We start from the raw sequence: 27,936 nt of genomic DNA, 5'->3' as shown, positions 1-27,936 counted from the left end.
CAGACAATAGTTGTGGATCGGACATCAGATGCAAAGGAGCCCAACAATCAGCTTAGCTAGATTGACACACTAACATTTTGGCTCTTTCTGAATATAAGTTCTGCCCCATTCCCAAGATATTTTAAAAAAAAACATTTTGGGGGGGTTGGGACAGCAGGTGAAAGATAGATTCCAAGTTTAAGAACCAGAGACTGATTGTTATCTCATTTGTCTCATCAGGGTTCAGTCAGATACAATTCCATAGAAATCAATGGCATTACACCGACAAATAAAAGTGTGAAACCAGAATCAGGTCAAAGACTCATGGTAAATCTGCTTCCTAGCATTAAAAAAACAACAACCCTACAATATGCCCCACTCGAGCAATTTGGTAAGGGGTTTTCATTTGATAAGTATATTACAGATGGCTCTAAGATGCACGTATTTCTCTCATTGAAATATGTCTTTCAAAAATCAAGACATTAATTTTAGTTAAATTAAGATTTCATTCATTCTAAAGAATTTAAAACCACAGTTACGGACCCCATTATTTGTATGTTGTTTGTCTACTCAAATCATAAGATCGTTGAGGTAGGCACTATGTCCTTGTGCTGAGCCTACAAAATGGAAACCACTAATTTGGAGTGGAGCCTCTGAAATATAAACATTTAACATCAACAAACAACAGTGGTTAAGACTTCCTAGTATTAAACAGTGTAAAAAGCATAATTTTCAAACCTGAGCTTCATTTCTTTTGGTTCAATTTTGTACCTACAGTAGATTGCCTCCACATTTTATACCTGCAGGAAAACAAATGAATGAACGGATTAAAGGGAAAAATTGAGTGAAAAATCATTGTGGGTTGCAAAACTGTGGCAAATGGAATCTCAGTTTAAAAATCATGACCAAAACACAGAAGTTTAAAATTCGGCTGTTTAAAAATAAAGATCTAGTCAAATTACTTTTTAGCCCTATACTGAAGCATTGCATCATGCAAATTAAACAATACAAACTCTTCAGCATACAATGGCACAAAGCCAATTTATGTATCTTACTTACACTGAAGCCAAAAGGTACTTCATGTTAATTAACATATCTTTTTTTTCTGGGTGCATTTATGAAGTCAGATGCATTGTGAGTATCCACCCAAATACAGTAACAGAATACAGAAGTCCTAATAAATACAACATCAGGCATAATAGTCTCTTAAAACCAATCAAGATTAGCAATTACATTCAATTATTGTATGTTCCAAATACCATTGTATTTCAACTCCTAAGGATATCCAAGCTGGCAAATCATCAAATTTTTCTGTGACATTGCAAGCAATGCTCTGCAGAATTTCAAAGTTTTCATAAACTCATTGTGCCAGAGGTTAAAATCCATGGTGCTAAAGAGATGCTTGTTTTCTGTAGATGACATAGTAGTTCTTTTTTTTTTTCCTTTAAGAGTGCTTTATTGCATCTTCCATGCCCACTGTAAATCATCAGTTCGAGGTTTCTGACCTGTTAATGCTTCTATGATATTTTCCATTTTCCTCCAAAGTCTCATTCTGTCCAAGGGGTAATTTAGCCAGCCTGGAAGGGAAAAAGTGTTGGGAGTTAAAAATATTTTTTCAGTCATGTCTCTTTTTTGTCTTTCCCCTTGCTAAAATATTATAACTTGCTAGTTACTGCTCTTCTTAAGCATAACCTAAGGCCATTGCCAACCCATACATTAATGATAATGTTTAAAGTACATGTCAAAGGACTGTTGCAAAGCACCGTTAACACCCTCTGCCCCCATTCTCTTTCTTCCGCCGCTGCCATGCATTCTTACATTTCTAGAGTATCACATCCTTGAGAAGACAAGCTTTTACTAGCCTGGGAATCGTTCTCCTGAGCTTCATTCACTATCTTTTATGCACCACTAGATCACTGTACTTTCAGATCCGTGCATTCTGTTCAGTGCCCCAATCTCAATACTCCTTCTGTGGGCATTATAAATGCTTTCCACTTAAATTACCCTATGAGCTGTAGCTCACGAAAGCTTATGCTCAAATAAATTGGTTGGTCTCTAAGGTGCCACAAGTACTCCTTTTCTTTTTGCGAATACAGACTAACACGGCTGTTACTCTGAAACCTATTTGAGATCTATTTTTAAAGTATGGACTATCAAAACAAATTTTCAAAGGCATCATCAATAATGGAGTAAATAAAAAAAAACTTAGTAGATGATTATGGATTCATTTGAAACAGTACCAAAGAATCATCAACACAGAGTTGGTACAAACTAGCTTCACTAAATCATAAGTAGCTTCTATCCTTGAAGCCATGAGCAATTTAAAAACATATTTCCTTTTATAGAATTTCTAGTCAATTTAAAATTACAGCTAACAATTTACAGAGAAGGAGTTTTAATATAAGCACAGGTATGTTAAATAAAATTTTTTTTTGACATTACTGCAATATTTGTTTGCCAATTATGTGTGTTACATTCAGTTATACAAATATGTTACTATCTGTGATACACACATCATACAATATATGAAGGGTTGAATGCTACTACATAAAACTGTTCCTGTAATACGACAGTACTGTATAACATTGAAACATCTCTCTCCTCTATGAGTAGAGTTTCTAACAGTCTAACTTAGCATGAAAGATAAAGAATTCTCAGCATTGCACTCTAGAAAGCACCAGATTTATGTATTTAAAACTCCAGCTTTAAAGTGAACACATCTTATTAGGAAGCAGCACCAAATGAAAAATATCCAGTGTGCAATAATCCATTCCGATAGCAATACATTTTTTCGACTTTCCAAATTCTTCCTCCCTCCCCCCATGTCACAACATGAGACATGTCATGGTTCTCAGAGTTTTTATTTTACCTGCAGTGATGCAAAAATAGGTTTCGTGGGGTGCTACGTGATGGATTCTGTGGTGGTTCCTCGGTAAAATGATGTGCAGATCTTGCAAAACTGTGACCCATAGAGGCAGCCCAAAGTAGGAATGGGACCACTTATGAATCTGATTAGTCACTGTGACAAAAATAGCTAGTGCAAACATAAAGCACTCCCAAGCATATGTCTGATGTATATATTCTGTACAGGGAAACAACCATTTGATTAGTAAGCAGTTTGTAAGACTTTATGCAAACACATTCAATTTTAAAAGCAAATTGTGCAAGAGAAAGCTAAGATTATGTCGTTCAGTAATACAGAGATATAGTTATAGGCAAGAGAACAGTTCAGACTTCAATAGCTACCCTTATACAATAGCGTCAATGACTAAACAATGCTTTTGACATAAACCATGAGCTGCTTTTTCCTGAATAGGTCTAAGCCAGAGTTGGAGAACTCTTACAGAGACAGCCAACCTACGCTATTTTCATTTTGGGGGTCCTAAGACATTAATGAAAAGCAGACATAACCCACAGACATAATAGCAGTCACAGCAACTACAGATGAGTCCATGCTAAACATCGCGTATTAACTTACACTGCGCAAAGTAAAAAGTGTGTTTTGGGGTTTTTTTAAAAAAAAAAGCTCAACAGTCAAAACAGCTGGGAGTAAAAAAAGTTGAACTCTGGCATGGAAATAGGTCTCACTGAGAAGTGCCGAGTGCTGTAGTGGAAAACTATTTCAATCTGATTTACTTACAATTCACCAAAACTCTCACTGCACATGTAGTCGATTTTACATGGAGTTTGTGCTAAGCTCCTAAAAATCCAGCAGCTAGTGCTGCATTAGGTCCCACTGCACTGAAACCAGTGCACCTCCCCCCCTCCCTTTTTGGCAAAGTGATGGGGGGTGCTAAGCATGTAAGAACTGTGCATTGCAGGACTATGCTGCTGTGTGGATCCTCCTTTTCCCACCACTTCCACAGGGGATGGCATAAGTGCCCCATATAAATGACTTCAGCCATTCCTCTTCATAAAGCAGCCTCTGTGAAATGGCTCAGCAGCTGCTGAATAGCAAATGGTTATTTTGCCTTCCTTATGCACTGGATAATAAGGTGATACCACCCAGCTCTTATCTAATACTTCGGGCTGGATATTAGCCAAAGTGCACAGGTAAGGAAAATGTACTGTGTGTGCATAGCAAATTTAGTCAGACACTCAATTTCTTAGTCCCTTGAACTAACAGGAGCCATTTCCCAATGGTTTCAGTAAAAGGAATCCACATCCTGCCCCATCCTCCCCTCCAAAGCCTACTTCATCAAAGGGAACATGCACAAGGGCAGGAGATAGGAAAGCCGAACTTCCGTTCCCACATCTGCCATTCTTTGCCCTTTACAAACTTTATTCATTCATTTGCTACCCTTTTATTATGCCTATTTCATATGGCACAGCTCAGCACAACAAGGCAACATTTACCATTCTGTGATACCCTACCCGTAACAATTTTTCTGTATATTTAGGACAGAAAGGAACTGTGGAATCCCTGACCCCACTGTGGAAACTGTTGACTCTAATCGGTGACTACTGGATGTGTGCCCGCAAATAGATAATGTGCGTGCATGCACATGCACATACACCCACAGCGCTCTGGCCATGTTGTGTAACAATAACTGAAGCACTGTTGCACCCGGAGGTCTTAATAGAGGACTACTACCTGCTATCTTCTAGCAGCCAACTCGGGAGACAGTGAGATCCCCATTCTTTCTTTGTGTGTTTGTTTTTGGACACTGATGGGGGGAAAAGTCCCATGAAAGTAAAAGATTAGCGAGGAGCAAAAAGTGGGATAGCCAAGCTTTGTCAATTACATTAATGAGTCCACACAAATAATTTAATCTGTTTTCTGGAATATGTAACAACTTGTCGAGCATTTTTTTTGGATCAGAGAGAGCGAAAAGGCTTCCTAGTCAGTGCAGCACAGGCAAGCAATGCTACAGATGACACTTAAATCTGTATTTCTCACCGAAGCGATCGTATTCACAAACCCTCAAGAGACACACACACACACACAATTATAAAGACAATTATTTTAAGATATGCCTATCAGAAAGGAATATTATGATTAAAAGTGATACTATTTCATTAGCCTCACATTTATTAGTTAAGACTTAAGTCTTTTGAAAAAAGGTTTGAATTCTTGTGTGAACAATCTCTCTCTGCCATTGCAATAATTTATCCGTTGTTCCCTCATACCACCACCAGATGGGGCTCAATTATAGCTGAATTAGTTTATCATTATATAATTTTATATTCTATACGCACACAATTTATATTAGACACATTATTACTTTTAAAATACATTATAGTTGCATACTCTCTCCTCTAACAAAAATACACATTTTAATTTCCAACATAACCAGTATTATACGCACAGGACTTTCAAAACTATTTGCGACATTGCATGCCCTGTTTAGATTAAGTTTGCGTGACTAAGAAGAGCAAGTATGTTCAAGAATTACAGTGCTAGTTTTGTAGCAGGCTTCTGCCTTGCTGGGATCTATAACATATGGAGTGTCTCACTGCTTGTTGTGAAATCACTACAAGTACTTTAAAGCGAGGTCTCAAGCCAGTGCCTGGTCTACTTCCGGGTTAAACGGTAGCAGCAGGATGAGATGCAATTTTATTAATTGTAGGTAGAAATCAATTACAATCAACCCAGAATTGTTTTTGCTTTATAAAAAGTAATTTTTACCTTAAAAAAAAAGAAAAAGAAAAAACCTCGTCATACAGCTTCAAAATTCAGTAATGGAAATGTCCTATTTTTATCACCTACTTTCTGGCTTTCTGGAGGCTTTCCTTATGATGTGGTGGTGGGTTTTTTTAAACTTTCCTCTTCGCAGTTGACACGAGCAATAATTCCCATAGAAAATAACTGAGCTTCCATTTTAGATACTCAAATGTTTCAGGGCTGACTTGGAGGGGGAGAGAGCAAGAGCGAGGGCATTCGCCCACTTTCTCAGCCTAGGCAAGCCATGCTGGGCACTCTGGTCCACGTCAATCAGCAGCACTCTGTGCGTAGGATCAGCAGCAGCAGGGACCTCAAATGTCTGTTTGATTAAGAGGTGGCACCATGGCAGCCAAAAACAAGTGATAAAAATCACAAAATCGTAGAAAACACTGTAAGTCCTACAGATGCTTTGCTAGAGTGGGAGGAGGGACACATTAAACATTAAGATGCACGCCCGTCAATCCATTCCCTTATTAATAGTTTAGAGCCATATTCAATATTTTAAAAGTGAATTTCTATGACTTCAGCTTTGCAGACTCCAGGGGGCTTATCAGGCCCAGCTCCTGCAGAGGCTAATCCTGATTCAGCAGCAAAGAGCAACACACCTCCCCTCATAGAGCCTCTCTGACTCAGGGGTTTGGCAGCACCCACTTGATTCACATGGGGCTTTCCACATCAGTATTTCCCGACAGATGTGGTCACAAGGGCATTTTCTCAAACAAGAATTGACCTAGCAATTGATCAGCCCTCAAGATACGCTGGCTTTTAAATAAAACCTGAACACAGAAAGAGGTCTCTCTTTATGTAACAATAGCAACACATCATGGTGTGAGTCAGCCAAACACTGATAATGTGTATTTTATGCCAAGATTTTTATCAAAAAGGGGAGGGAGGGTGCCTAAAGATGGGCTTCTAAATCCTTCTTTACTGCTGTAAACAAAACAGCCTGAACTTTTGTGAGCCCAGGTCATTTATGTAGGAGCCTAACCTGAGGCACCCATTTTTGAAAATCTTTGTCTGCATCTGCAAAACTTCCCAGCAGGGAATATAGGACTGTTTCCATGGCATTTTGATCATGGTGTCATTCCAACGTATTATTAGTATAAAAAAAGAACCTAAGCACCCTGCAACCACAAAGTTAAGATGAGACAGTCTCTTGGAGACCATGAGCTTTCAGGGCCCTTTTCTGACTGTGTGTCCTGATTTCTGTCTTTTGCCTAGCATTGCTACAGCTCTTTGGTATTTTAGATCTTCACTTCCACTCTGTGCTGTGGGTGCTTTTCTGGGCCAGAAAGGAGGTCAGCTACCTTCTCTAGCCAGCTCCTTGTACACATGCTGCCTCCATCCTTGTTCGGCATATTTGACTGCAGGGTCACAGCAGGGAGAAACATGGGCAGCGAGAGCAGAGTGGCAGAGGCCACCAGGGAGAGGAGTCAGACAGTGAAGCCAGATATCTAGTGGGATTAGTACCATCAGTTCCCACCCATTCTTAAGGCACATGATGTCTTTGGGTGATGGTCAGGAGAGGAGCAGAAAGGCTAGCAGATGTGAAGGGAAAACAAGGAAAAGAGGTAGAGAGGATGGAAGTCACGATTTCGGACAGAAAGGTGGTAGGGGAGGGAGACAGAAACGAAGATACCTCCTGCTGTCTGACTCCAAACATATTCCCAAGTAGCCAGCCTGGCTACTAGTTCCACACAAGGGGAGAACAAAGGACAGAGAGGCCCATTCCAGGACTGTGAGAGTAAGCAGAGCGTCACCACAGGACACGGGTAGGTTTGTCATAGGTTCAAAACACTTGGGTGAGCTTGGTGTAAAAGCTTTAAGTGCTTATCCTACCAAGCCCAGTCTCCAAACCTTTTGAGCTTCTCAGCTTTTTCAATAAATCATTTTGCACATTCTTATGTGTGTTTTTGTCCAATTGAGCAGCTCATGTTTTTATTTCTCCTGCTAGTCCTAGAAGCAGGCCAAGAACTATTTTAAAAGGGAAAATTGGAGGTTTTGGTTATTTGTTTTTAAACTAAACCACAGCAATACTAGTTTTAACTGTAGAATTGAAGAGTGCTGTATAAATTCCTACCCAGGCCAATCCATCTAGGGCATTTCAGTTTCTCACTGTCAGTGGAAATGAGCAGACAATACTTACAATGACCTTCCTCACTAACATTTTACTACTTTATGTATTGGTATCACAATGGAATTTGGAGGGAGTAGGACAGGTTACCCTGTGGTAAGCACAGTAGCTTGGCAATGGCAGAACAATAGCAATACAATAGTACATTTAGAAGTTTGTATGTGGGCATGTCCTAAAACAAACCAATGGAAATACTAGGTGTTTATGGTTTAGAAACAAAGCAATTTTTGAAATTGTATAAATTCACCCTGTTGGCCAGTTGCAGTTCATGCCCTGGTTAATGTAGCTCTGACTTCAAATCACTCTATACAGCTGTGAAAATACATTTTATACCAGAAGGAAAATACGTATTTAACTCAATTTAAGTTTCCTTTTCCTTTCTTTCTATGTCCCAGATCCACATTATACCTACAGGAAAATAACTCCTCTGCAGCATGCCTAAATTTATTCTGGATTACTCAGACTATGCCTAATTTGAGACCAGATCCAGTTTCCCCAGGTCCCTACTCCAAAAAATGTGAGCTCAACGTGCTCCTGGCTCTCCCAGCTGACAACGTTACCTCCCCCACACAAGGTGAATCCCAACACTCCCTCTACATGGATCCTAGGAGCCAAATGTTGTGGCTCCACAAGGCCCCCTCATCCCAGATCCACAGACACTATCTTAATCTATTCTTGCATGGATTAAGCGTGGAAGCCAGATCCAGGACTTTCTGTATGCTCTGAAGGCACAAAGGGACTTGAGTTCTGGTGGATCTGGCCAGCTAAGCATTTCTAGTTCCCAGCCTGCTGTATGGGGGTCATGGCTAGGAAGAAGAGGAGTAGCTGAAGTACCTCTACATGCCAGCTATTCCGTGAGGCTGGAATGCGGCTGTGCGCAGCTAGGCACAAGTTAAACCAGTCACATGGCAGTTTTAATTACCTCCTAAATCCAGGGAGTTCGAAAAGTGGCATAAAGACACCTTTGCATCTATATCCTGCCTCCCCTGGGTTCTGTGCAGAGTAGAGCTTGGTCCCAAAGAGTGAGAGAACATTTTGAGCCCATCAGACTCCCTTTACTAGACTGACCCTGGGTGTTCCCCTGTACTTACAGTGCCCAAAAGCCTGCCAGATGCTGTACAGAAATGTATTAAAACACCTGTTCCCTGCCCCAAAGAGCTAACGTTAAATACTGACAAGACAGGGACGGACAACGAGGGGGGGGGAGGAGGAGAGAAGGGGAGGGTTCAGGTGGAAGAGGAGAGGCAGGGAAGAACCATAGTTATAGGATCACAAGGCAACTTCATTTTGGCACATGCACAGCTTGTCATATTCTGTGCGATATGTTTGTTTTTTTTTTTTAATTACCACACCTGTGGGTGATAAGGCAGAAGTGAGTTCACGTAAATGGGGGCAGGGGAAATTAAATGGTGGATTCAGAAAGCATGTTTCATGCATAGGAAAGAGGTGCAGCTGGGAGAAGGAAACAGAAGGGGCAGGGGGCAAGAAAATGCGATGGGTCAGGGAGGCAAGGCAGAGTGGTGGACAACTTTGGAAAAGTGAGAGCGAACAACAGAGTAACTACGGAAAAAGGGGATAAAAAGGTAAATTTAGGAAGTCACAATAAATAAAGTATTTAAGAGCCAAGTACTGAAATATGACATTTGTGCTGAACCCAAATGTCATAAAAATTTAACATTTTAGTTTGAACAGATGCTTAATTGTAGGCACTTAATGAACCATCATAAACCAAAAAAGATTCCTGATATGGTTGTAAGCCAGGTACCATACTGCATAATGGCAGGGATAAATCAAGGAATCTCAGCCTGATGGTTTGGTAGTCACAATGAACAGTGTGTAGCAGATATAAAAACAATGTGCTAAATTCCAAACCAATTAACTCTAAGTGCTTGATTTAAAAAAAATAGATTCTATTTAAAAATTAAATAGACAAAAATTATCCCTGTAAATGATAGGTAAGGACAAAAAGTTGAGTAGCCTTCATTGAGGATCATGGAGTTAAAAATTGGGCTTCATGTTAAGCCTTACAGAATCCAATGATAATACTGAAGTAACACAGAGGGTCATAAAACCATAGATCCTTAGTGGGGATTTTTAACATTCTAATGGTGAGGAAGTTCTGGTCTCATTTACTTCCTCAATCACAAGGCAAAACATAAAAAGGAGGTGAGATCTGGGGTTGTTATAGGTCCAGTAGGCTCAGCATCCATAACATACTGCACACACGGCTCTTTTCATTTGCACTAAAAACGGAAAGGAGAGTGATTTATTTTGGTTACCAGAAAATGCCCCAAGACTTGACAGGTTCTTCCCAAAGTTTCCACGGCTTCTCTAACATTTCCTTAAGCTAAAGAGCTAAGCCTGAACTGCCAAGTTCTGATCTAGAACTGCACTTCCCCAGAGTTTGAGGGGGTTTGGATCTGATGTTTTAGTTCAAGTTCATCTCTATTAAATATCCCTTGTGGAATGTGAGGTTAAATGTCTCTTCTTTATTTGCACTCATTTCACACTGTCCCTTTTTCAGCCTTTGGACTGGTTTATCAACAAATTAACATGAGATGTGCGGAAGATTTTTAATGACTGGTATATGTTCCTAACATTGTTGCCTGCAGCCCCATGACAGACAAACTGCATAAATGTGAATCCAAGATTTTCAGCAGTTAACTCTTCCACTTGGAGCTGCAGCTGCTCAGATACCATCAGCTAGCTAAAACATGGCAAAAGAAGGACATTATCAAAAATCTTCCAAAGTGGCCAACAAGAATACCCATGACTGCTATGTAAAGGACACTTGGGCGGGAAATGAAGATTGCATGCCATGACTAGATTCTCTTATTAAGGCCAGGGTTAGTTACGGGTACTCCGCACCTTGCAAGAGTGCTCAACACTTTGCAGGAGCAAGCCATAGACCAAATTACCTACATGTGGTTTGCATATGTACATTCTAAGATACAGTGCTGATGAACAGAGAGGTGAATTGATTATTCAGTTAGTGTCTGTCTCCCTGACCCCGGATTACAGAAGTTAATGTTGCTGTGGCAGGAATATAAGCACACTGTGGATAGCTCTGCAAATTATTTGAAGGAAAATTAATTGGAAATCTACACACTATGTTTATTATTTGTTAAATGCAATATGCTTGGCGCTGTACTAGATAGACAAAATCCAGAAAACCCCTGCCACAAAAAGCTTTGAATTTAAGCATTATATAGGACATAATTCTCAAGGTACTATCATTCCTCTCACTTGAAAAATTATCCACCTGTGTATTTTATGAAGTCTTTTATTCCATTTTTTTTAAAGGATTCAGCTACGGCACCACATTTTGTCAAAGTGCTCTTGATCTGCATGTTTCTTCCCCCTCTTAAATGAGTTGTTAGTGGGAACTGAAGGGTTTGTTAAACCTAGAATACATTAACAAAATATATATAAAGCTAACTTGTGATATGCACTTTAAGAAACGGTTACACTGCATGTTTCCCAGCTTCTAGCTTCTTGATGCTCTCTGCCATGCTGTAGGTGGCATCCAATCAGAGAGACCGCCACTGTGGGCCAGGGAGAAGGGCTGCAGTTTTTTTATTTTATATTCCAGCTAAGTACAGGGAATATAAGACAGTAAGGTGTGTATAGCACGAATAATGAGTTGTGCTAATTCACAGAAATTCATTTTTTGCCATCACACACTGCTCCTTTTTCTATAGACCAACACTTTGAAAGTTCATTTTTATATGTCATTTACTTCCCTAGGGTGTAATGCTTCCTAAAAATAGGGCCATTTCTTAGGCTTTGATAGAAAATTATTTATGTTAAAGTGGATTCATTATTCTGGACACACTGGAAGTGGAAGGTTTTATTTTATTTTTTAAATTAAGGTGATTTCAAAGAGACACATACAGCAAAGACCAATATTGTCAGCAGAGGCTGAACCTTACACATGGGTCTTCTAAGCATAGAAGGGATATCAGGAGGTTTATTAAATGAGGGAATGCTAGTCTCAGTTGGACAGGTCACTTGATTAAAAAGCACAATGGAAAAACTGATTAAGACAACGAGGTTGCTGTAAGCAGTTACCCCACTGAACCCCAAAGAAAACAAAAACAGATCTTTGTGGTGTAAAAAAAGAGTAGCAATTATAGCTGCATAGAAAATATGAATGTGGGGGGAAGCCTGACAACTGGCATCAAGAGGTTAACTCTTCCATTCTTTTTAATCAGTAACTAGTTCTGTCATCTTTTGGTTCAATGCAAAACCTCCCCAGAGAAGCACCTCCATTCTTTGAATGTCCATAAGGCAATTAGGTTTTACATTTTAAAACTGAAGGGTTTTACAGGATGAGCCAATTTATATGTTTCCATAATAAGAAAAGACTCAGGGCTACTGAAGGATCTATTACAAAATGGCTTAGGTAGTGGCATTATTGAATCATACAAAGCCAAGAAGCTTCCAGGTCCCAAAGTCTTTAACAATCATTTTGTGGGAACCACTTGGGCAGAATACAGAACAGCTTCATTTTTGGAAACCTGTAAAGAAGCCATCTGCTATTTGGAGTTCCTTCAACATGTGCAGTACAAAGCACTATAAACCTGAGGGTCAGGCTTGAACCCAGGCAACGTTTGGTAGAAGGGTGCTGCAATAGCAGTGGGTGGTTAGGTTTCTTAGTTCCTGAGCCTTTTTATTGTCTTAATAATGCCAGTCAAGTCCCAATAATAAAAACAGTTGGGTGAATATAGCTGTGAGCAAAAATGGGTGATAGCTTTCAAACTGGAAAATTGTAACAGCTGTATCTACCAATTAAAGCTGTTCCATGAACAAATCTGATGATTAACTGGATATGTAATTAAGCCTTTATTATTAGTCTAATTGGATGGTTAGGGGAATTATTAAGGCTGTTAAGATTCTGTGCAGCAAGCTGGCTGTGCAGTACAGGCAATATGAAATTCAGCTCATTATTAGCAGGGCCAGGTGAACATGTGAGTGGAAATTCAGGCTAGCCACACCCCAGCCTTTCAGACCTAAACCAAATAACCCTGAACACAGAGTTCAGTTCAACAGAGAGTGCTATGATATTCCACTGCAACTTGCATCAACTGGCCAAGCAAAGACTCACCACCGGGTTGCAGACTAAAGGGAGGAGATTCTCAGACACTGGCCCAGGACAGCCACAGTCTTGGACACCAGGTCCTTGAAGCCTAGGTGGTAAGGAGCTCTTGCGACATAGAGATGTGGTTAGTTAAGAAGCAGTCTGCACTGCTGTAGTCCTTCTCCCTGAAGTGTGGAGAGGAGGAGAGAGCAGACTGATTCCCAGAAGAGTCTGGCACTCCAAGACTCAGTCCCTGGAGCACAAAGCAAAGGAATGAGATTGGTAAATTTGCAGAATCTGAAACCAATCTGTGTGGCTGCCTGCAAAACCTGGCTTTCCCAGGCTCACTTTAGCCCATGACCCTTGGATCAAGATTCTCCTTGCTCCATGCCTATACCTGCGACAGCAGTCAGTACACTTCAGCAAAGACTCTGTGGAAAAGGAACAGCAAGAGACAAGCTGAGCATTAACGACAAAACATACCTCCAGCCCACACTTTCAGCTGCCGCAGCTTGTAACCAAGGGACTGCACTTTGGAAAAAGACAATCCTCACCTTTAGACTCTCTCAGTGGTAAAAATCACAGGCCTGATTTCCCATTGCCCCATACCTTTTTTCATCATTTACACCTGTGCAGATTGAGTGGAGAATTCCAACCTGCAAACATTAAAACTTTGCAGTGGCGTCAATGACAATACAAGTTGCAAGGCAGTAGAGAACCAGACCTCAGAAGTCCCTTGACAATGACCAGAGGTGCTCACCCCTCTTTGTCCACCAAGAAAAAAACAAAACAAAACACAAGCTTACCTGGTGTTTGAGAGAGGAATTTATAGAACATGAAGGCCAGTGGAATTATGGTTATCAAACAGTTATCTCCATTGGTCTCAATGAAGTCATGTCTGGTTATTGCTGTTGGATCAATATGATGCTCTCTAAATGGTCTGATAAATGCCTGTTGGTAGAAAAAACAAGATTTATTTTAATTATTTTTGCAATGGTCCTACAGACTCTCCCCCAAGTTTGTGTGTTCAGTGTGAACATACAATCCATTTTCCTACCAATATGAAAAATCTTGAATTTAACAAAGGTTACTAAAAGTATGATCTTATCAATTAAACGTAACTTGAGAGCATTAAAAAAAAAGTATAATTTATCAACAGAACGCAAAGTGTTCACAGTGAAGAGGCTTGATGGAGCCCAAGAACTGTGGTTGGCTGATGGTGCAGGAATGCGGACATTTTCCTAGTTTGCATACCCATCCAGAACCAGCCACAACCTACCCAATACAGCAAAGGAACCTTTAGTGTTACCGCCAACACAGATACGTGACACAGATGCCATGCCAAACACAGCAAATAGCTTTATGTACTAATAGGCCAGGGTATAACAAATCTAGAGGACAAAATGGGCCACATTTTAAAAGACCAGTTCTAATTTTTGTGTCCACAATTAATATCAGTGGAGAAAAATATTAATCACAGTTAAGTGGCTAAAAATACTGCCTAGGGATAACCAGCCACAAGTAATCAATGGTGTTACACTGGAATGGCATGTGTGTGTGGAACACGTATGAATTCCCTAAGGGGTTGATTGTGGGTCTGGTATTCTTCAGCATACATTAATATCTTGGATGACAACACAAATCAGAACACACAAATTTGCATATGACACAAAAACTACAAGTTACAGAAATCACAGAAGTTTGTGTTTTTGTTTGGATGTAAGTGCTAGCATTTCTGTATGAGAGCTAGGTATTGTTGTTATTATTATTGAACATCATCATCTTGGTGAGAATCTGCTACTGGAGCAATGCCGTAACTTGTGACCATTTAACATCCCAATTTTCTGTGTGGGTATATTCTATTCAGACAAGACACTGGCACATCAAATGTCTGTGGAATGAAAACAAATATGGGATATCATTACCTCGGGAGACTGCGAGAACTTTATCTACACTGCTACTGTTACAGGTTTCGTATGTTCTTCTCCTATAACCACAGAACTGAAGCAACATTTAGAAAAATGTTTGCTTTGACAACTAGCTTTTTACCAACTCGCATGGTTGTGGAGGTTTTGTAATTATATCAATTCACATGCTAGATTAGCTGCTAGCAGGTTCATTTGTTGTACTGCAGCAAGCTAAGAAAGTAAAATTGTGGGATTAAAGCAATCATTTAAAAAAAAAACATGGTAAAAATTCTTTTGGATCCCCACTTCTATAAAGGAAATACTTACACAACAGCCTAAATGACAACAGGAGTTTTACAACACAGAACAGATAGTTCCCACTAGAAAGACTTTCAAATACTTACTTTTCTGTATAAATATCATGTCACAGGATTACTTCTCAAATTCTCACAATGAATGGAATAATTTACTTTAAAGAATAAGCAAATTCTAAGTAAGCCAAACTCCACAAACAAAACTAAGGTTTACTTAACAAAACTAAGGTTTACTTAACACAACTGCAAAGAACCTTAGAGACATTTCAATTACAACTTCTGCATTTGAATTTCCAGACCAAATGATTTAATATCAGACTTTTACACCTACAAGATTTTACATTCTATGGGTACATGGATATTGACTGATACTATGGAACAAGGAAGGAAGGAATTCATTAGAGAAAAGACAATATAAGAAAGAGAGAGAAACTCTGGTACAGAAACTAGATTATTAAAAAAATAAGTTAACCAACCTATAATTAGTACAATTCAAAGTTCAAGCAAAGTATATTTCCAACAAAAAGTTGACCAGCAACTACATTACCTAGGCCTTGTCTACCCTGGCAGCATTATGTAAGGTACATACAGCTACACTTTATATAGGAAAGCAGGCTGTAGCCACACTGTGGTATGTAGCTACATGCAGCAGTGAAAAGCTCTGGCTGGGGAGAGGTAGCGGGAAAAAGCTCTGGCAGTTCCCCACTGCTGAAGCCTTTCTCTGTGACGGGAAAAGGCTCCAGAAGCAGGACGCTACATGCAAAATATAAGAGCGTAGACAGGAGTGGCACTGCTCGGGCATGTAGAGAGCCATATAGGGTACATACCCTAAGGTTCTGGCATGTCTTTGCTCTACTCACCTAGCAGTGTGGATGGTGAAGCACTGCTTATTTATACTCATGCTTGGGGGGTCATGTAGAGTCTGTACTCTTCATGCCACCACAAGTGTAGGCATAGCCTCAGACAGATATAGAACATCAAAATATCTCATTGTATTGATGTTCATTAAAAAAAGCCATACTAATCTCTTCATACTAATTCTCCTTCTTGTCTGTCAAGCACCTAGAACATGTTTGGGGCTGACTAGTGAACGAGTAACCACTCAATACAAATAACCATAAAAAGAAGGCTATCCCAAGTAAGGGAGAGTTAATTTGTGCTTGAGGTATAAACATATCTTGGATCAGTAAGTTGTAAGTTTCCTCTGATTGTTGCTAATCATTCAATTTATTTTAACTGCTATATTTTTATAAAAACAACGAGGAGTCTGGTGACACCTTAAAGGCTAACAGATTTTATTTATTTTTATAAAAAACTCTTACAATCTTGTACACAAAATAAGTAATAGATTTGTGAATGACAGTCACTGTCACTAGGTTAATTATAACCGTATATTGAGTTCTCCCAAAGTAAATTGTTTCCAGTTACTAGTAGACTCTAAAAGAAAAACTGCAGGTGGACAAATGCAGTGTATTACTTTTTAAGGCCCTGATCTAGCAACTGACAGCACACATGCACAGATGTGCGCCCAGACAGAACCCCATCCATTGCAATGGGGCTCAGAGAAATCACAGTGGTGCATCTGCATGCGGTCAATTGCAAGATCAGGGTCTTAGCTGGTAGAAAAAAATTCTGGTTGGCTGAAAGATAATTTTTACATTTTGATGACAAGTTTATTATCTCGTAGAAAAATGTATTTCTTAGATCAACTTTCAAGACACAAAAGTGAATCTGAAGACTGCTATGTATCTTTACAAGTTGGCACATGACTTCAGAAAAAAGAAAATGATCCCAAGAAACTTGAAAGAAGAAAACACCACTGGTTCGAAGATGACTTATGGAATATTTTGTAAAATTTCTCAGGAGAAAGGGAAGCAAAGCTGCTTTTTCCCCCATATGAAAAAGAATGAAAACCTGTCATTCATCAAAGTGGGCTGCTGAAAGAAACAAAGAAAGAAACCCTGCAACATTTAAAAGACTGCAAAAATTTCTGAATGTCATTAGAAACATCACCAAATTTATAGTACAGCACAAATAATACACCTATGTATGCATAATGATAGAAGCAAATGGAAGGGAATAGCACCATGTTAAGGTTCTTGCATGGAAATGGGATTACAACACATGTCCAATTCTAAGAGACAAATCCCATGCTTTCAGACCAAATGGGAGTACTGCACATATAAGGAGCTATTTGCTTTCAGGAGGATCTAAGAGAAGAATTTTACATGGTATTTCAACGATCTGTATCCACAAGTGCTTGAAAAGGGATTCTATGAATAGTGGAACAGCACTGGAACAAACGCCATGATGAACTGAAAATACTGCCAAGCAGCAAATAGTGACTTTTTAAGTGGTACTGTAGTTGCCAGCTCATTAACAAAAGAGATAATGACTATCAATTGCACAAAAAATATATTATTTTTATATTATTTAAGAATATTATTTGAAAGTTAATGTATATAAGTCCATAACAAACATTCTGATACTAAGCACTGCTCCAGGTAAAATAAAAACCTGATATATATCTGACCCATTACCAAATTCTAATCCTAATTTTTACGTATCCAGATAATGCAAAGGGTCACTTTAGTATGGAAGGTCGAGATGAACATTGGGCTGAGGCTGACAGGGTACTATGTTTGCTCAGAGACTGGTGTGTGAGCGTGGGAGGGAGGAGGGGAAATCTCCTGCCCTGGGTCTGAGGTGAGGCAGAGGAAGCACTCCATCATAAAACCTCCTCATCTCACTCTCCCTTTTCTTCCTGGCCCTGCTTTTCAGGGCTAAACAGAAATTGTACTTCTGTGGAACATATGTTTCTCCTAGAGAATGAACGTACCAGGAATGCCAGTTACTGATCAGGATCACTTCCCAGCAAGTGAGACAATATCAGAACCCTGGTGATCTTGGCATATCTCCGAGCCGAGGGAGAACCTCCAAGAAGCGGGAGGGGAATAAAGACAAGGCACAATCCTCTTACAAAAACCAACAAATTCAACATTACTAAAAACTAAACTAATAAAACTAACAACTAACTAAAGACTAGTTGAGGCAAGCTTGACTGACTGAAGTGGGCATGCCGGATGCGCCGTCTCAGGCGAAGGTGGTTGAGAAGGCACTGACAGGGATTCATCCATGCAGCCCTATGTAGCCTTGTTGCATGGCATGAGGATGAGTACGGTGCATGAGTGCACCAAACGGGCATTACTACCAAAAATCTCCAATCGAAAGCACATACACGCTTGACATGGAGCATCCATAGGGACACTACTCAAAGATCTGTGTTTTTTGGAAAGAATGTCCCTTTCTCGTAACTCATGCTTTGAAAACATAAGACAGTCTAGCCTCAGACCTAGAAAGATCCTACATTACGAAGAGATTACGGCATTAAAAGATTTTGTTATCTGGTGTGTAAGAAGCAAGGAATTTCTCAAAGAACTTTAAAAAAACCCAGCATGTTTAATTGGAGAAATGTGTCAATTTATTTTCCTGGTATGGCTAATAGGGTAGTAGCACTTTTTGTTCTTGCAAATCTCTGTATTCATTATGCTAAGGAAGTACAGAAATCAATCTGAGAAAAGAGAGCTAATGGGAAGTATTCAATTAAGCACCAAACAATCACCATGAAAGAGCACATATTGAAATAATTGCTTAATACAAGAGCAATGATGCTGATGTGAAGTCCTGCAAGTTACAAGCAAGCACTGATCTATTTTCAATAGAACTTTCTCTATGGGCGGATTTCAGAGTTCTTACACTTCCAAAAGGAAGCATGAGAAAAGTGAACAATAGGAACAAGAAAGGAAACATAACAAAATAGCGTTCATTTGTTTGAACAAATAATCTGAAGTAAACTGAAGACTAAACTGATTTACACCGAGTAATTATTTGGAATTCTACAATAAGAAATTTAAAATACTCATATCCTCCACAGCTCCTCCAATGGACTTATAACAATGCTATTTATGTAAAGAAGATGTATAGTAGCCACTTAGAAGATTAAAATAACTGCTGCAAAAGGAAAATTATGTATTGAAGCACTATTAGAACTATACGACCTCCTCCTAAAATAACAGCATTAATGCACTGGCTCTGGAAGCATGGATGGATCGATCTGTGGTCAACACTAACCACCGGGCTAAAAATATCTATCACACAGCAAATGATAAAAATGACTGATAAGACTATACTCTGAATAAATACATAAATTTGAGAATTGTAAACTTGTAATCTGAATAGCTATGCAGGAGTCAAACTTCAGAAATAAGATCACTGATAGCTATTAAGTGGGAGACATAGCTTCAATGTGTTAAAATAACTAATAAAATCTCTTGGCATTTCTTTTGGCTAAAATACATGGCATACAAAATGACAATTGTTATGAAAAGTATGATGGCACAATGCTTTCTAGCCTTTACAAAGAAAGGATTTTTGCCTTTAAAATCTTTTAGAAAGGCCATTCAGAAGGAAGATTTTCAAAAGCACCTAAGAGATTTGGGAGCACAATCCTCACTGACTTTCACTAGGTCTTGTGATCTTAAATCTCTGAGGTAGCTTTGAAAATCTCCCCATTAGCTACCCTTGGGAAGTCATAGGCGAGTTTCAATTCATTTATTTTTTTAAAGTAAAAGAGAAACAGTAACTTGCATTGTTGGGTCCCAAGGCCCTTTCCCCTGTTTACTAGAGTCGTGTTGGGTCCCTGTAAAATAGGATCTGGCTGGTGCCCTGAGAGGATGCAGGTGACACACTGAACAAACAAAATGACCAAGGAGCTGCAGGAGAAGTAATCACTAAGGTAACATGTGGTAGGGGGACAATCTTGCTAGGGCAAGCAAAATATACAAGTGATATTGTGCTGGCAGGAGACTGAAATTCCTCTTGTAAGACATAGCTATGTGACAAAGAGCTATATTTGTTAAAACACTGAGATTTCCATTCTGGAATCTGCAGGATGGGTAGCTCCAGAATGCTTCTGGCTATATTGCTAGAAAATGGGTCAGGGGGTGGACACCAAGAAACTATACTGCACCAGAGAACACTGGGGAAAGATTGTGCATCTGCACCTCTGAAAACCAGACCCCTAATTTAAAAGGACAAGTTAGAACATTTTGGTCTCCAAGTCCATCTTCGGGACCAGATTCCTTCCATAATTGCTCATCTCGTTGTTGGCAACTGTGTCAGTACATCAGCCAATTAGAGGGCTAATTTCCCGTCTGCAATCTGAAATGATTGCTATTGCATGTGCACTTGTGTGTACAGAATTATGAAATTCTGGCACTAAATCATAGACCTTCACCCTGGCCTGCGTGTCCAGTATTACTTCAGACTAATCCTTTGATGCTTCAGGCAGGAGTCTGGGAAGATCTTTTGTCCCTTTGTTCAATGTGTCTTTCAGGAAAGTCAGAGACCTCTCTCTCCCTGCCTCTGTTCTATGTCAGTTTTTCAATCCTATTGCTAAATGATGCCCGCCTCTGCACAATGACTTCAATGCGAGCAGCAGAAATGGAGTACTTCTAGGAATCAGGCCCCCTTCCTTTAGGTTCCAAAACACGGATTTAGGTGTTAACCTTTAGGCACCCAAGTCTGGAATGTTCTATAGTTATTTGCCTTCTTCTAGTTTAAGCCTGTTATTAGCTAGATCCTAAATATGTTGTTATGAGTGGGAAAATGGTTCAAAAATAATATCCCATCTCTTTCTGATAATATTGGTATAATACTTCCTGTAATCTGATGTGCCTCCCCAGAGATATTAGCAAAATTAATGGTTGCAATTCTGGCATTATGTAAGAGAGAAAGATCCACCCTCAGAAATGGGTAGATTGACATTTAAGCTTCATGTGTTTGTACAGTCTTAGTATTACAGCTTCACTGTAAATTTCTTTGCTATGGAGGTTGTTACTAATATGTGAACAACAAGTCTGAGGGTACGCACTCTGCCTTGAAAATGAATAAAATATAAACATTACAGGAAAGAAAGACCTTGCAAGGTCAACTGTAGAGCAAGGGCAAACCCAGAAGCTGCACACAGAGGCATCAAGCTGCAGTATGTGTGGTTCACAGACAGGACTCTAAGGAAACTCTGAAAACAATGGGTCAAAGGAGAAAAGGGAAGAAGTATTACAGCATCAGATAGGTCATGGTCTTAGCAGCTCAGCAGCAAGAAATATGTGAGGATTGCGGCGAGTATGAGAAAAATCCAACCACTCTGCCAGCCTCTCAAATACAGTCTCAAACCGGTCAGTCTTGTGACTGATTTTTAAAGAAGGAGGTAAAGAGTGCTTAGCAACCACAAGCTCCAAACACAGCCATGAAAGGTCAAGAAATATGATATAAAAATAATCACCTAAATGAAAAGGGCAAATTCCCACCCCTCAATCAAGAGCAGTTAAAATAAATGCACAGTTCAGTCTCAACTATCCAGCCTCGGGCTATCTGAAATTCCAGGTTAAAAACAATGGTACAGCTCTTTCATATAGTTATGCACAATGCATTTCTATCCCTTTTATACAAAAGCCTATCTTCCAAAGACTAAAGAAAATTTGGAATATAATAGGGCAGGGGGGAAAAATCAGGGTTGTACTGCAGAATTTAGGAATAACAAGTTATTTTTACATAATCTTTTCATACTTATCTCAAAGCACTTTAAAAAGAAAAACAAATATAATCTCAATCTTACAGATATGGACACTGAGGCACAGAAAGATGAAGGGACATGCCCAAGATCACATAATAAGTCAGTGGAAGAAACAGAAATAAAACCCAGTTCACCTGATTCTCAATCCAGTGCCCTGATTACACTGCCTCTCAGTTTAACAGATATATTGTACACACACACACACACACACACACACACTTACTTTCAAAATATAAAAAGCTTGATTTTGCAAAAAAGTGGTAACCCAATCACTCCCCACTGACTTCAATATTCAATTTAATCTTGGCCTAACAACTTTAGGGACTTGAATTCAAGGGGAGCTGTAAATGCTCTGCACTTTTGAAAATCTTGGCCATTGTTGAAGACACACACATTGCTCCTTCAATACATACAAAATGCAGCTGTTAAAGTCATCTCCTTTGATCCAACTGATGCGCATGTCACTCCCCAGTATGAATTCCTTCCACTATTGCATCAGATATAAGCTCATCATCTATTTCAAGGCTTTGTCCATTCCTAATTATCCACCTATATCAAGTTTAGCACTGCCCCCCAGACCATCCACTCCATCAATATTCCTTCTCATCTCCAGCCATCTGCTTCTCACAAAGTCACCTGACCTCCATAACATCTGCCATGCAACTATCTATGCAGGTAATTTAAGCTAGTCTGCAAGGGCCCTTTCCATGTCCAGAATTAAGACCCATTTCTTCCATCCTTCCTATCATGAATCTAGTTGACTAATATAAACATTCTTATCTCCCTCAACTTCTTGAATGTCTGGAAAATACATTAGAGAGACAAGGTGGATGTGGTAATATATTTTATTGGACCAACATCTGCTGATAAAAAAAGAAAAGCTTTCAAACTACACTGAGCTCTTCTTCAGGTCTGGGAAAGGAACTCAGTGTCAGAGCTAAACACAAGGTGGAACAGATTGTTTAGCATAAGTAGTTAACACAAATTCTGAGGGACTTGCCTCTTCCACCAAGAGAAGTTGGTCTAATAAAAGGAATTACCTCACCCACCCCCCGTCTCTCTAATATCCGGTTACCAACCTGGCTACAGCACTGTAAATGGAAAATATACTGTGAGTGCTACCAAGTAGCTAAATATAAATAAGTAAATAAATAATATGCATTTAAAAAAATTCACCAGATAATGTTAGAGAGGACTGACTTTAGATGGAGACCCATAATTAATTTAATTGTACCATTTCTGCTAAATAAAAAGGTAAAATTATTTTAATTACAAAACACTTCTAAAGTAGTTACATTATTACATATTGTTCCTGGCTGTTGCTAAATTGCAATTAATAATTTTGAGACTAGTCCTTTAAAATAATCCACTCTTTCTTAATGAAAACTAGAAGCATTTATATATTGGAAATTCAGATCAGAAGTCAGAGTGGAAAAATGAAAACATAAATATGCACACAAAGCCTAATATCTCTCTCATATATATGACCAAAATTGTTGATATCTAAGAAGTGTGTGTACCTGTGTGTAACACACACATACTTGCACTTTATTTATTTGTATACACCTCAGACGTCACCATTTTAAGCCCATGCCTCATTTATGTCTATTAATAATTTGTTTTGTGAAAGGCAGGCATATATGCTATACCACATACAAAATTAAGTGAGGATAAAATGGAGCTTTTGCTATGTATATCATACGAATGGTCTCATCAACCATATTATTTTCATATTACACAGCAGCTTCTCATATAGTATTTCAATGACCTGATTAAGTGCCAGATTTGGCAAGTGTGCGCGCGCACACACACACACACACACACACACACTCACACACACACAAATGAAGATAAAATGGATTCTTTTGTCAAAGATGTATTTGAGATTAACGGCAAGCTGGCAGATTGAATGTGTTACACTGCACTGAGGCAATTACTGTAGTAGGTAAAGCAAGTGATAAAGATTTATTTAGTACAAGGCTGATATTCATTAATCTCTTTAAACCCCATGTTAAGGTTGTTTAAAGCACTGTAGATCTTCTCTGGGAAGGTCTGTTGAATCTATGACAGAAAAGGCAGACCTGCATAAATGCAGTCCAAGTCTCCATGGACTATGACATTTCTATACCTCCACAGGGAGGCCAGTATTTTAGATTAGTTTGGTTAGCACTGCAGATGTAGCATGCTGATTTACTAAACTCTGATGCAAGTACCAAAAATAATTAGCGTATCAAAGATCACTTTCTTTCCCCTCTTTTATTAGTGTGCTAAATATGGCATTGTCACAAGGAAATAACTTATTTCACTGGTGTTCAGACTTTAACTGCAGACTTACAAAAATGTACGTTTCTTATAAGAGCTGTTTTTTTCCAGTGCTGATTTTTTAAAAATGAACATATTACACAATTGCACAAAGGTCACTCAATTACACCCCTCCTTCCACACATCTCAGTATAAGGTACTAATAAGCATTTCTAAAAATTAAACAGATACGTTGGTGCTCGGATACTGTACTAATAGGCACAGTAGAAATACCTAGATTTAGTGCATAATCTTTTCTGAACTGCATTTTGTGTGTCACAGATTAAACTTGTTCAATGGATAACCTGAGCACTAAAATTTCATGCTTTTACAGCATTTACTTTATAAAAAAATAATTCTTATTGGGTGGGTACAGTGTTCCCAGTGTTTAAGTGAGATCCATTTCTCAATACATAAGAAAGAATGAACACTGTCTCAAGAGTTTTGGGCAAGGTTCCCAGATATTGCTGGTGGATGGGTGCGTAAAACCAGAATCACACCCGCAACCCTTCCTGATTTTTTATCTTCAGAAAGCATATTAAAATGATTTATTTCTAGTCTACTGCTCATACTGAATACAAGTCAACTTTTCCTTACCTTGCCAATGACAGGGATATCAACGGAACCCCAGGTATCAGCTCCCCAGTGAACCATGCCTGAGGCAAAATCAGCTGTAATAATTCCAGCAACTGGAAATAAAAAAAAATGTTAACACTAGAAGCTAATCTACACACTGAAGTTACATCAACCACTTTCCCTATGCAGCAGATAAAATTAAAAAAAAAAAGTCACTGATTTCCAATGCAAAAATACTTTTTATGAGACCACATAAAACTAGCAAAATTCAGTTTAATCAATTTCAATTAAAAGAAAGGTAAAGTCTACATTTAAAAACATATTAAAAAGCTGCTTCTGGAATCATGCAGAATCAGAAAATCACTTTTACATATAAAAATCCAGCAAGTCAGCAGGTGCCAACTTCATTTTAATAGTAATCCATTAATCAGTTTTTAAAGGTTTCTCTATTGTAGGTTTACTTAACCCAACCTAGCACAAAATAAGGGGCTAGCCCAGTGTTTCTCCAACATTTTTTCAACCATATTCTTCCTTATCTCTCTCTCTCTCCCCACCTTTCTCTGTGTGGCCTATACAGTTTTGTATCTTCATTGAAATACCTTCCCGAAATGCCCTTCATTCCAGCAACATAAGATGGTTCCATTGTGCGGAGAGCCTTTTCCAAAAGAGCAAAATTCTCCAGAGACTGCGGTTTCCAGATCTGAATGCTTAATTTCATATTCTAGCTCAACAAGGGCAAGGATTCAAAAATACTGGATCAGGGGTTTATTGTGATCAGACTACAAGAGCTACTTACACTGAACTATTCCCTCATTTTCAAATGCTGGTTCAATATTAACATCTAGCAAAAATGTTGAAGTTTTATATTAATATTTCATAAGCTTTATATACAGCATATCAGTAACTCAATCCACTGTCCATGAAACTCTATTCTAGTTATTAAAATACAACTAAAAGGAAAGGATTTTTTTAAATGGGCTAATTATCTAACTCCAAGATTCATGATTTGCCTGTCAAACTAAAGTGAAGAAGTTAATTCAAAACAATTGCCATACCAGTTACATTTCCCCCATCAATTATTAGCATTGTCCTCCTTAGATACCATGTAAACAAACTCCCCTTCACAGTAAATAAATTCTTCATGCAAACCATCTTTGTCCTGAATTTAAAAAAAATATTTGAAGTCAGTGTGACATGTTGTCACAGCAACAACTAGATTTAATAACCACCCTGAACTTCTATTCATAGATTCCAAGGCTAGAAGGGACCAGTGTGATCATCTAGTCTGACCGCCCATATAACACAAGCCATTTAACTTCCCCAAAATAATTCCTAGAGCAGATCTTTTAGTAAAAATATCCAGTCTCAAGTTAAAAATTGTCAGTGATAGAAAATCCACAAAGACGCTTGGTACATTGTTCCAATAGTTATTTACTTTCATTGTTAAAAATGCATGCTTTATTTCCAATCTGGATTTGTCTAGCGTCAACTTCCAGCACTGCATCACATTATATCTTTCTCTGCTAGACTGAAGAGCCCATTATTAAATATTTGTTCCCCATGAAGATATTTATAGACTGTAATCAAGTCACCCCTAAACCATCTCGTTGTTAAGCTAAATAAATTGAGCTTCTTGAGTCTAACACTATGAAGCATGTTAGTATTCAGGATTTTCCTAAAGTCAACTGCACTTATCCTAATATTTCAAATGGGCCATTAATTTCATAGTCTATTTTAACGGCCAAACCCCAAAGTCCAATGGATTTTCATAGGAGTTTACTTGAGCATGGGCTGGCATAAAAACAGAGCGAGGACTTCAGGATTTCTAATAGTGTCGTCTACGTTACATAAAATATCTCCCCCTCCTTCTGGGGATCTTATTTGTCAAAATCCAGAAATGTAGATAATTTCAGTGGGAGCAGGATTATACCCTTAATTCAGTCTTCCTCTAACATGCAAACTGGGCATAATTCACAAAAATAGCATTATAGTAACAAATGTGACAGTTAATTATGTTTCATGGACTGACTACCACCGGTACAGACAAATGGGTACATCCTTGTCTTCTGTCAGGTAAGCGGTGGTGCCCACATGAGGTACAGAAATTTTTATGCACAGCTCTGCCTCCTCTTCCATGCAGGCAAACTCCCCAGCTGATGACTGCAAAGTCTGTATAATATAGGTTAGTCTGCCTTGACTTCCTAATTTCAGTTACTCAGCCCAAGCTATACATCTGATTAGACAGTTTTGTGGGCATCTGTACCTCTGTGGTCATGCCCTGGAAAATGTGATGTACAGAAAATGTATTAAAATGTAAAGCTAGCATTTTAATGCTCAGGGGTTTCCTGGTCCTGCTTGCAGGCTAGGGAGCTCTGTAGGGAAGCATGAAGGCAGCAAACAAAAAGCCTAGAGTAAGGTGGGGCAAGTTATGCCTCTGTTTTAGGGAGCAACCTGCTTTGTGTTTCATCCTTCTGAATTCTAAGAAAAAAGTAGCGTTAAAATACTCTTTATGGAAGGTTGCAGTGTATCTAACTTCTCTGTTGGTATGCTGTTACACATACCAGAAAACCATCAGGATAGTCAAAAAACTAAACTGGTTTTTGCAACACAAATTAAACATTTGAAAGTTTCCAAATATTTTTTTCCATTTCTGTCCACTCCCATGGTGTGACTGTCACTGCCTTACACAAATAGGTTTGACTAGCAATAACCTCAGCTCAAAAAATAGACCATTATTTTTCTGAGTTAGCCCTTTGCAAGAACATTTGAAGGCCCCACTCCTGCTCAGGAATCTTTCATTTGACAGCGGAGATTTTGGAAGTCAGTGCCATACGAGAAACCAGATAGGCCCACTGGTCTGGCAAGATCTTCCAGAGATTTAGTGATAAAGGAATAGGGTTGGGACAGGGAGAAAGCAAATCTAGATCTGGGAATCAAAGTCTACTTCCCCTCCTTAACCAGTTTATCCCATTTAAAGAGGCAAAGGAGACAGCGAAGTGACACCCACGACAGAGAAGTCGGGGACAAGATCGGAAGCAGACAGGTGAGACAGAGAGCTGAAAAGGGGCCCTCAGTTAGGAAGATTTTAGGTGAAAAGAGAAAAGGCCACCTGTGAGGGAAGCTCCATATGCCTAGCTGATACAGGTAATGGCCTCTGGAACCACATGTTTTCCAAGTGGGGGCACAGAAAGGGGTAAAAGGATCCCCTTACCTTGGGCTGGACAACCTCCTCCTTGACACTGCTTTCCTCCTCTTTCTTCTACCTCAGGGGCGGGGCAGCTAAGAGATTTGTCCAGCCCTGTGCCAAGTGTCTGAAGCGCAGTGAAAGTGCCCTTATCAGCCTTGC

The 27,936-nt window shown here is 39.1% G+C and overlaps 1 protein-coding gene across 1 annotated transcript in view; it reads right to left on the bottom strand.

Moving 5' to 3' along the window:
• Positions 1–737: 737 nt before the first annotated feature.
• Positions 738–27,936, bottom strand: part of LOC141996814 (plasmanylethanolamine desaturase 1-like) — an 81,094-nt gene continuing 53,895 nt past the window's right edge. The window contains exons 4-7 of the mRNA XM_074969111.1: positions 24,612–24,703; positions 13,665–13,809; positions 2,849–3,061; positions 738–1,556 (exon numbers count right to left, since the gene is read on the bottom strand). Of these exons, the coding sequence (XP_074825212.1) occupies positions 1,435–1,556; positions 2,849–3,061; positions 13,665–13,809; positions 24,612–24,703 (572 nt within the window). The 3' untranslated portion in view covers positions 738–1,434. The remainder of the gene's footprint in view (positions 1,557–2,848; positions 3,062–13,664; positions 13,810–24,611; positions 24,704–27,936) is intronic.

This window comes from Natator depressus, chromosome 12, assembly GCF_965152275.1.
Source record: "Natator depressus isolate rNatDep1 chromosome 12, rNatDep2.hap1, whole genome shotgun sequence".
Taxonomy (NCBI): Eukaryota; Metazoa; Chordata; order Testudines; family Cheloniidae; genus Natator; species Natator depressus.
The sequence above is the reverse complement of the archived record's forward strand: the minus strand, read 5'-3'. Positions and strand labels throughout refer to the sequence as shown.